At 46.6% G+C, this 11,567-nt stretch overlaps 1 protein-coding gene across 1 annotated transcript; it reads left to right on the top strand.

The window, feature by feature from the left end:
* The first annotated feature begins 7,378 nt into the window (after positions 1-7,378).
* Osi12 (DUF1676 domain-containing protein Osi12) lies at positions 7,379-11,159 on the top strand. The gene is made up of 2 exons (XM_001358879.4): positions 7,379-8,162; positions 9,829-11,159. The coding sequence occupies exons 1-2, from the start codon at positions 7,667-7,669 to the stop codon at positions 10,263-10,265; spliced, it is 933 nt and encodes a 310-aa protein (XP_001358916.2). The 5' UTR covers positions 7,379-7,666; the 3' UTR covers positions 10,266-11,159.
* The last annotated feature ends 408 nt before the right edge of the window (positions 11,160-11,567 follow it).

The raw sequence follows: 11,567 nt of genomic DNA, 5'->3' as shown, positions 1-11,567 counted from the left end.
CCGCGCTGACGAACATCTAATGATGGGATTTGCAAGTTTATCTCGGCGTAACATGCCACGGCCACTCGGCACGGACACGAAAAGTGTAAATTGCTTTTACCCTGGTTGGCTTTTTTTCTGGCGGAAAAGTGGCAACCCACAGATGTACATTAATGTTTGATTGTTCTACATCTAGAGGACTGACTACTGGAGTGTACTACTGAATACTGCAATATTGACAAACACTTGCCGCTGCATAATGTGCCATCGATAATTTATGATAATTCACGTTTTGGCTTACACGCAATCCAAGGACCATTCCCTGTTAATGGCCCAAAACGCCTGGCCAGTGGCCAACAATTTGCAGTAATTGGCATTTTGTGTTAACAGAAAACAAACGAACAAAACGCTCCGCTTAGCTTTGCTTTGCCCGACTGCCAGCCCACCGATCGATGGCTAGAAACAAACAACTCTGGCGACGAACCCTCTGCCAAGATCGGCACGAAACTTTTACCCGACTCCTCTGGCGATTTATTTGGCCTTTGTTTAACCGTTCCACCCGCCCCGGCCCGGCTCAATGGGGCAGAATACACCATTCTGTGGGTTGCAGCAGGCTGGGAAACTGTTTTGTTTTTAGTTTATTTTCGTCGCGATTCGATTCAATGCTGCTGCTGCTGCGGTACCGACTTAAACAATTGCATAAAAGAAAAGCCTTTGGTTTCTTGTGTCTCTTTTTTGGGATTCAGTTTTTCTCGCTGGCAACAAATTTTTCACTTTCACTTTGTGTTGACATCTGAGTCGCCCCCGCCAAAGCCACCAATCTTCGGACGATGTGGGCGCCCGCGCACAGGTTGAGATTCCCATTGCCATAGGCAGAGGCAGAGCCACAGAGGCAGAGTCAGAGTCAGATGCAGAGTCGGAGTCCGCCCCCACCGCACTCTCTTCAATCAAATTAAGTGCTAGAGGCCAATTACGTTTCACTCTGACCCCCGAACAACTGATGAACTGCACCTCAAAGCCGGACGGACCGTGACTATCGGATCTGATCAGTCTGGACTGTCCGACGTCCAGCTGTCGTGATGAATTTATTATACGTTTTGCCCGGAACCGCAGCTTTTGTCCAAGTTCGAGTACTTTTTAAAAATTATACATTTGTTTGTTTGCTTTTCCCCATACCCAACAAAAAAAAACATTTTCACTTGCCCTAAGCAGGGCTGTATAACGCGGAGTCAATTCAATTTGATGTCAAATATTTCGTTTAGTCCTATGGCCTAACAGCCGGCTAGCACGATGTAAATCTGCCTTGCGTTTGCTAGAATAGCGCGGGAGGGGCAAAAAAATGTATGTATAAATTTCGCAAAAAATTTCAATTTCAATTTGCCTGCGGCAACCGTCATGGAACTTGGGCCGCAAGTTACTCAAAACGAGTATTGGGGTATATAAGATTTGTAGTGAAAATGGATGTGTGTAACGTCCAGAAGGAAGCGTTTCCGACCCCATAAATTATATATATTCTTGATCAGAATCAATAGCCGAGTCGATTGAGCCCTGTCTGTCTGTCCGTTTGTCCGTCCCTATTAGCGCCTCGTGCTCAAAGACTATACGACTTAGAGCAACGACATTTTATATCTGACTGATTTTCTGTCTCTCTCGTACGCTCTATTTTCCGTTTAATGTAGACATACTGACTACATATCGGGTATAAAAGTAGAGTTGCGGTCTCCGCAGCAACTCACAGCGTTCCCCCCTCGTTTTTATTCTGATTTAACTTTAGCTGAAAATGCTGCTTTGCATTTGTTTGTTGCCGAAATTATTTGTGGACGCAGCCACGATGTGTCCCCAAGCGGGGGTATGTCCTTGTTATAGCAGATTTTGTTTTTCCCGTCTGTTTATAAATATAACTCTCGCGCATAATTCAATTTGGCGCATAACACTCAATTATGGCAGTGCCAGCAGAGCACTCACTCGTGCATGAGGGGTGCAAGACAGTGTCGAACATTTTTGTGGTGAAATTTTTTGGGGGACTGGAAGGCAGGGTCTGGGTCGCTCATACGAGTATGAATGGCAAACGCAAAGTTCACAGCCATGTTAAATGCCAATCAAGATGGCAATGGAGACCAAGCCATCGACGTGGCTGTAGCTGTGGCTGTGGGGCCGCTGGAAAAGTCGGCATCTGCTCATCAATCAACGTGGCATGCCACAACGGCAACAATAACAGCAACTTTGACATTGCCATTGAAGAAAGCGACGTGGAGCCAAGAGATTTTCGCAGACATCCCCAAAAACAGCAGCATCACATTAAACATTTTCGTTGGCTACATTTTAAGTGAATTTAATGCCTTGGCATTGTCACTCCGGGGCCACAGGCAAAAATGCTCCACTCCAATCGCCTCGACAGTCTGTGTGCGTCCATGTCCATGTCCAGGTCCATGTCCACATTCATGTCAGGCTGTCGGGCACAAACAAAATTTCATTTCATTTTGAGCATTATAATAATTTGGCCGCTCTTTCCAGTCCGCCGTCCAATTGTTGCAGACAGCTGACGCCCGGGGCGTGTACTTAATCCTTGGAACAAATCTCACTTGCAGAATTTGCGCAAATAAATCACAATTTGAATATTTTTTTGGGATGCTACAAATGCGTTTTTGGGGTCTGCCCGCGGTGGTTGACAAATGACCCAGGCGTAACCCCTTGCTATCTATCGCGCCGTACCGTACCTTTTGCCTCAAAAATTATTTGTCTCCGGTTCAATGCCCTGGAAGGCGTCCCCAACGACTGGCCATGGATGATAAATTGAACGCAAGGCGAACGTGACAACGACCAAAAAAGTGAAAGCATCGGAAACGGAGAGAAAATACTAGCCAAGGAATGGACCAGGGACCAGCCAACAGCCAGTTTTGGCAACCTTTACCTCAGTCGCCTGGGGATCGGCAGCAGCAGCCAGCCCCAGAGTTCACTGCACGGATTGGTGCATGTAAACATGCCACACGGGATCAAGATACATCATCAGTAGGAGGAAAAGACCATGAGAAGGCAGTGCCTGCCTCAGAGAAGCCCAGTGTGGCATCCACCAAACCGCATTCGATGAAACTTTCATATCTCCCCAACGAAGGGCGTAACTTGAACTGCCGCCTCTTTCAATTCAATTGTCATTTGCAGCGATTTGATGTCTCTAATTAGACACAAACACATTGGGGTTGAGTGCCCGACCATTACGCACTTTCGCGACACATGAGAATTTAATTGGCAGGCAAGCAGCATACATGTGGCATGTCATTGGTCAGCATCATTTTCTGTAACTGAAGATGGGGTCTGTGGCGGTCAAGCTGCAACATCTTTGCCACTCTCTATTGGCCGGGGTGAGGGGCGCCAAAGAAAGCGAAAAGCAACGCATAATAAACGTTAACGGTAATAGTAATGAGAAAATGCTTATACACGATCCACTGAACTCCACACGTAGCTCTCTGTCATAGCTGTATATATCTATCTATCTATCTACAATCTTTCTCCGGCTAAAGACAGCCTCTGCACTGCCTCTGGCTGTGGCATTAACGGCGATGTGGCCCTTTGCCTGAGAAATCAATATTTTAACACATGAAAACTGTAAGTGAAAAAATGGGTGTTAACCCATTGATTGGTCTGACATACCGCCAATTGGGAGTGCCACGCGACAGCTGTAGAAAATGCAAGTGCATTTTTCCTCTCAGCACCCAAAGCAGGCATAGCGCTTAAATAAATTGTTAGCCAATTAAATGAAAATCAACAACAAAAACAAAATATTGGCTCGTGACTGTCGTGACGGAGCGGATGTCCAGCTGGATGGACTTGAATCTTGCACAGGAGATGCGGCAAGCTGTCGGCTTATCGCGCCCGTCAGCACTGATCCCATATAAAAGTTAATTAGCGTGAGATTTGTGCGAGCGGCCGGCGGTAAACTTTGATTAACGTCAATGTAGCGTCAAGACAAGCGATAAAAGCCAGCAACAGCTATGAAAAGTAAATAAAAACCGCACACACACTCGCAGGTATTTTCTTTTCGCTTTCTTTTGTTTGGGAAAATTGCAATTTTTATTGCACAAAAAGCTGGGCTGTGAACAAACCCCCTGCGGCATGAAATAGAAATAGAAAGTTAGATGCGGCCACAGGCGAGGGTCGGGTCAGTTCGGGTTCTAGCCGGAAAAACCGAAAGTTAATTGGCCCCTCAGTTCGCGTTGGCAGCATTTAACCCGTCAAAGGTTTTCGCACTCCACTACGCTCAAGAATTTAGAACAATCTGTTGTGGTTTTTTTTTTGCTGTTGTTTTTGTTGTAGTTTCTCTGGTTAGCTGTTGGTTTTTTACTTTCTCCGCCTGTAAGCTGAAAAATTTCACACACACTTAAGCCGCAACAACTTCCATCCGAACCAAGTGCAGCTGTGGTTGCAGCCGCTGCTGTGGTTGTTGTTGTTTAATAAAGCGCAATTCTTCTTTTAATTTTGCGATGCTTAATCGCTGTGGCTATGTTTATTTATTTTTAGAGGGTACCCTACATCTTACCGGACGTTTGAAACACGCACAGATCAAAGTATTCATAAACTTCTCAGATCTCAGACGCAAACTTTGCAGGTGATTATTTCAGAGGGTGATGTAAAAAATGGCAATGATAAATATTGTAGCTTCACATATTTCTAAAGAGCATAGCTAACTATTATTTAATCATTATTATTATTATCATACAATTAACTTATTTATTTTGATTTGTTTTTCATTGATTTGTATTTTATTTTTTATTTCTAACTATTTATCTTTTTTTTTTAATTTTAAGTCTGTCAAGCTGAAAGCGTATGTAAAGCTTCGGCCACGAAGCCAGCTAGTTTTCTCATGTTTTTATTTTGTTTGTCTCGACCGCAAAGTGGCACGGAAAAACTGTGTGGAAAATCTTTCAGCCCAGAGAAAAGTGCAAGGCGTGGCAAATGACGACGGGGACAGACAGAGACAGCGCCTTGGCCGCGGGGCTGAGGAGGCAGACAATGGAGCTCTTGGGGCTGCCACTTCTGTTGTGGCTGCTGCTGCTGCTGTTGTCGCATGGCCTTGCCCGAGGAAACCACAGAGGAAGAAAACAATTGAAATTGTTTCACATGCGCTTGAGCAGCTCAAGAGATGGCTGGTTGATATGGATACATGTCTGCCTTTTACAATGTATGTACATACTGCAGAAGCTCTGTTGCACAGACCAGACCCGTGGGGGCACAGACGCGGATGTTTTCGGGCGGGGTTGCTGTTGTGCAGCGGCTGCACCCGCATAATAAAAATAAAAATCTTGCGTTTGGGTCCATTGTGTGCAAAGGTAGTCGTCGGGGGCATGGATAATGCGCACCTTGACGGACATTTTGACAGGTCGACTTAGAAATGCAACACAAACAATGATGCACTCTGGACGACACAGTTCAGAGTGTGGAAATGGGTAGTGCGAAGAGAGAAAATTTTATTTGGAAATGTCCAATAATATGAATGATGGATTTAAATATCCACAAGCGAGGATATTTCATGTTGGAAACAGCTGTTACTCTCTTTTATATTACCTATTTCAAAGGCATTATATTCAAAAGAATTTCACCGCAAATTGGGGGCTGGGGAACTTAAATTGTACTACAAAATATTCCTGACTTAATCGGATACAAACTAAACGAATTTTCTTTTGAAATATGTATGTACTTGTACAATTTAAAATCCCTTTTAATGAACTTATTTTTCCGGTGCTCAAAGCTGCTTTTTCTCCTCCACTTTCAGGTTCACTGCCTCCTGTCAGAGTCCAGAAATTTTTCCTTTGCTATTAATTTGTGGCATTTCTGATGCCACCCCTGCGCGGAGAGGTTTTTCATTGCTCATCAAGCGATACCTAAACGGAAACAAAGCTGCACGTAAATACTTGCCACCGAAACTGAACCCAAGTTTTTCTTGGCCATAGATTGATGGCCATTGCCCCCTGCCTCTGACTGTGCCCCTATCCCGGACACTGTCCCATGGGCCGCTGGGCAGTGAAAGTGGCGTGAAAAAGGCGGCGATCGAAGAAATCTAAATTAGTGGCCCAGAAAGCTGAGGGCAGGCAGCAGGGGAAAAAGATACTTTGCCAAAGTGCCCGAGATTAAAAGTGTGATATTGTGGCATGCCACAGGCAGGGCAGCCATCCAGTAGCCGCCTCGTCCATTAGTCCGAAATCTCTGTTGCCGGCGGGGCATTAATTTGCCTGTTTATTAGTTGAAAATTGGCCGTTAGCCTTGGGCTGGGGCTCAGCATGGCTCATATCCCTTTTCTCAGTTATCTGCCCAAACGTGCCACATAAACTAATCCACTAGAAGGCAGTTGACTAAGCGAAAGCTTCATTCAGAATTCCGACAAATGCATTTTCCCGTGGTTTCTTTTTTCTTTTTTTTGCTGAATAAACCACAAAAACCACGGGCATGTATGCAAGTGACAGCTTTCTTTCCGTTTGAAGTAAAAGCCATACGTTCTATCTGATGGATAGTCCCAGTGCTAGTACTGGATACAAGGCCACATGCTATTGCATTGACAAGTCATTGGCCTGGCCCTGGCCCTGGCCCTGGCCCTGGCTATTGCTCCATTAGATGCAAATCATCGTTGTGGGACCTACATTGCATTAGCCTACCGTGGCGGATGGGCCGTTAACACCCACTCGGACGATGCAGCCCCAGGCATTTGCATAATAAAAAAGAAATGGCCGTTTACAAATGTGTAGTAGCCAATGACTTTCTTTATGGCTAAAACCGAAATGGCGAAAATTGCTAAATGCCAAATTGAAATTAAAGTGTCAACGGCAACGGCGATGCCAACGGCAGCAGCACTGCCCCTGGCACTGGCACTGGCTGCAGCAGCGGGATCAGCAATGGCAATGGCAGTGCCGATGGGCAAAACGGCAGCCAGTTGCAGAAATAGTCTCAAAACTCTACAAAAAAAGCGAACTCCTACCAAAAACCACTAATGCAACTAATATGTTTGGCCATAAACATCGAAAGCGATGCGATGGCTGGCTGGAAAAACTAGTCGAAACTCGTTGGAAATGCTGTTGGACTTCGCCTTCGCATTTGTCTTTCTGGCTGCCAGTCTGCCTGTCTCCTTGCCTCTGTCTCTACCTGGCCTGCTGCTGCTGCTGCTGGGCTCTGGTTCATTGAGGAGACTACGACTGCGACTACGACTGCGACTACGAGTACGACTACGGTAATGATCATTAAGCCACCGCATAGCACATATTCCCAGCAGTGGAAATTGGCAACCAAGCACGAGCTGCAGCTCAGCTCAGCTCGGACGAAGCCCAGCCGCCACGAAGAGAGGCCACGAAGCCGGCAACGAGTACGAAGAAAATCAAATTGTGATTAAGTCGCGGTGCTGTGTGACGCTTCGCAGCGGCTGTGTCTGGCTGGGGCGAAAGAAAGAAAGGTCTATAAAAGAATAATGCGCGCCAAGGCTGGGCATCAGTTTGATTTGAACTAGCAGCCAGTGCAAGACTAGACGAGAGCTCCTGGCCACCAGCTACCAGCTAACAGCGCAGCTGCAGCTTCCAGTGACTCCTCCAACTCTTAAGCCTTAGAGCTAGCTCCAAGGATTAACAAAGCAAGCAAGCACCTGTGTGTCGCGTCGTGTGCCGCGTGTCGTGTTGGTTGTGAAGTGTGCAAGAAGTGAACAGTGAACAGAATGACATTCAAGCAAAGGCATCTGCATCCGCTGAGCCTGCTCACCCTGTGCCTGTGCCTGTGCCTCGCCAGCAGATGCGAGGCGGGCACCGAGCAGATCAGCAATTTGTCAGCCGCTGGCGGTGGCAGTGGCACCACTCAGAGTGCCGGCGCACGCACCTTGCTGCGCGTTTACGATGAGTGCACCCGTGCCGAGGCCGGATTCGTGCCATGCCTGAAGAAGAAGGCCATCTCCTTCATAGATCGTCTTGCCCCCATCGATGCCATAAACGTGGCCGACGGCATCAAGCTGGTGCGCCTGGAGTCGGCCCCACGTCCCGCCGTCGCCACCAGTGAGAACGAGCTGGAATCCTCGCTGCCTCGCTCCGGCAGTGACCGCGACGCCAAGCTGACGAACATGCTCACCGAGCGCCTCAGCTACTTCTTTAATGGCCATTCGCTGCAGGTCAGCTTCCCCAAGCTGACATCCGATGAGATTGGACGCGGGCTCGAGGAAGGTAAGACGAACGGAAGCCTGAGCATGAGCATCACTTTCTGTGGGCGGTCTAATTACTATTACCGCTCAATACCCCAGTATCCATTGCGCGTAACAGTGACATAATTTGACTCTGGCTCTGACTCTGCCTGTGGCTGTAAAAAAGCCAGCTTTAGTAATTGCTGGCTCCACGGGAGGTGATTATTAGAGCCGAGAGCCCCATGATAATGCCTTAAAGTATAGTATCTTTGCCAATGACATTGGCAACTGCATTGGCAACGGCTGCAACCGCTGGCTGGCCCACTTCCTTGCTTATCATTGTATGCTGGCATTGGCATTGTATTGTATGTTAAGAGGGTTGGATAGAGGGGGTATACCATCTTAGTTGCCTCTGGGAAAATGCGCAATTGTTTCTGTTTTCCTCGTTTTATAACGCACACACGAGAGAAACCCGTTCGGCAACTGGGGAATGACCCAGAAACCTTAGCAACGACTTCGACAGCAGACAGACAGTAGCAGTAGCAACAGCGATGACAAAAATGTCAAGCCAGAATTTCGTGTTGTCCAAAAAAAAAACGACAAAATAAACATGACTTGCGAAGAAACTTTGGCATTGAACAACGAAAATGCAATGCTCTTTAAAGACCACAGCTAGAAGATATGCCTCCATCTCAAAAATCGCTTTGGATACCCATTAAATATTCTACATTTTCCCATAAAGATGTGTTTCGTTGAGGACCACTTTCATAATACCTTACCAAAACTTAAGCCAAAGAAGCTATGCCCTTTCGGGGTGGCAGGGTATGGAAAATACGATGAGCAAAAACTAAGCCACGCTTGGATGTCATGACCATGTCAAATGGAATGAAAGTGCTCGGCCACGTTTCTCTTGGGCCATGTACAACTCGACTCCTCGACCAGGCCATGCCGTGCATTTCCATTGCCATTGGCATCTTGGAATTTCCATTTTATTTCCATTTTAAGCTGCCATTTCAGCGGCTCGGCTCTTGCATCAATTACAAATTTGACACGAGCACTTAGTGCTGCATGCTTCATGCTGCATCCACATTCAAGATTTTATCCATTGCAATGAAAAGTGAACTTACTTTCACGCCACATGAATTTTTTTTCTCTTACTTTCAAATCATTGATCAATATCTTTTAATCGATACGCGGCCGAGTACAAGTTGGCCAACACTTTCCCAAATGGCAAGACCGAAACCATTTTTGGCTAATAGCAATCGTACCGATTGGAGCCTGACGAAAGCTGGTTATGACAGCGGCAGTGCGACATCATCTCATCTGTCTGCTGGGCCGCATTAGCACGGACACTTGGCCGTCTCCATTTTCCGTCTCATTTCCACGGCCATATGCAATTTTCCCCTGCAATCAGGTGAAATCGAATCGAGTGTCCCTAATGACGGCAGGAAAATGAAAGCCACACACGCTGCCACAGTCCCAGTGCACAGTCCACTGTGCCGCAGTGCGCCAGCTGCCCAAACTCCCAGTATCTGGGAAAATATTCTCACACAGCCTTTGGTAATTGAGCTGCTACCACTTTCACCATCTTGGGAGTCAGTCTCTGCCGCAGTAGGAGTCGGAGTCGAGCTCGGAGACGAAGTCGAGGTCTGAGCTGCACTAGGAAAAGGAAAATTATTAAACACAAATACATTTCTTTTTCTTCGCAGGTCGCGGCAAAATGAAGAAGATGATGGGCATGATGATGATGGGCATGGCCATGAAAATGATGGGCATGATCCCCATTGCCATGGGCGCCCTATACATACTGGCTGGCAAGGCTCTGATCATCTCGAAGATAGCCCTGCTGCTGGCTGGTATCATTGGCCTGAAGAAGCTCATGTCGGGCAAATCGTCGGGCGGTGGCAGCTCTGGATGGTCGTCGGGTGGCGGCGGCGGCGGTGGGGGCGGTGGCTGGTCATCGGGTGGCGGTGGAGGCGGCGGCGGTGGTTGGGACAGGCGCTCCCTCAACGAGGCCCAAGAAATGGCGTACCGCGCCCACAAAGAGCAATTGGCGCATCCACAGTTATACCATCAGCAACAGCAGCAGCAGCAGCTGCAGCCGCTGCATCCGAAGTCGGCGGCGCCACAGGTGACCAAGTCATAGGACGGTCGTATGATAGAAACACAATCTAGGGGGCTTCTAGGGGATAGCTGCATTTATCTTGTGGATAAATTACAAGCAGACGGGCGCCAAGGCACACAGATTGTAATTACGCGTACATAGATATATATACTATATACTATATACTATATATATACATATATTAACTCTCTTTTTGCACTTGCACTCGGGCAGAAGACAAGAAGACTTGATGCATTTCCAACGGTTAACTCTCCGCCCAGTGGCACCTATGGATACATCGCCTGAAATGTATCTAGAACGTGCGTTCCCACTGTGGCCGCAATGCAGTTCTTTGCACACTTTTTAATGATTAGTATTTGCTTTAAATCGATTATGTTTTGTTGGTAATATGTAGCGCACTCTTCACTGCCCTCTGTTCTTTCCTCTCTCCTCTCCTCTCCTCTCCTCTCTTCTCTATTATATTCTGTTCCGCTCTGATCTGGTCTGACATGCTCTGCACCGTTTCCCCCTTTCTCTGCATTTGCATTTACTGTTAACCATCTTCCAGAGCTCTGAACTCTGCCTCTGCCTCTGCGTCTGCATCTGTGCTCTGTACCCTGTATGGTATATCTTTCTTTCCTACATTTCTCACTGCTAACTGCACTTTTCAATTACGTCTCGTACTTCCGCCTATACTCCATTTGCAGCTTACTTACAGTACATCTCTTTATCATCTCATTCTGACAGCGCGCACACATTAATCTTAACTTGTCTCTAACTGTATGTAGTGTCTAAGTGTAATAATTTATTTATTTAACTTATTTATTTGGTAGCGCGTAAGTGTAAATCGCATGTAAGCAGCAAAGTTTGTAAGAAACATAAAAGTTAAAAAAAATATATATACAAATATCTAATAAATAAATTCCACTCAAATCATGTCATAGCATTAACACGCGCACTTTAAGGCTGAAGGTTAAAGGTAAAGTGTAAAGTGCCATCCCAGTCTACTTCCGAAATACTACTTCCGTTGCTCGAGTTTGCCCTATAAAACATGTGCCCGCATGTATCCGGGCACATATCCGACATCCATAAACTCCACTCCACAGTGTGTGAGGTTGTCCCTGGATGTTTGTCCTATTTTCGGTAGCCTTATGGCCCACGTTTATGGCTCTTGCTGTCTTGTTGCTGTCTGCTCCCCTGCGATTGCCAGAGATTTAAGCCAAGATACAAGATGGATCAAAGTTCAACTGTGTAAACATTTCCGAGACCAAGCCAAGTCAGAGAAAGTCATGGAGTGGAAGTTTGATTCAACAAGAAGTAAGTACGAGTATTCTCCCTCTGGAC

Source organism: Drosophila pseudoobscura, chromosome 2 (assembly GCF_009870125.1).
Source record: "Drosophila pseudoobscura strain MV-25-SWS-2005 chromosome 2, UCI_Dpse_MV25, whole genome shotgun sequence".
NCBI classification, from domain to species: Eukaryota; Metazoa; Arthropoda; class Insecta; order Diptera; family Drosophilidae; genus Drosophila; species Drosophila pseudoobscura.
The sequence above is the reverse complement of the archived record's forward strand: the minus strand, read 5'-3'. Positions and strand labels throughout refer to the sequence as shown.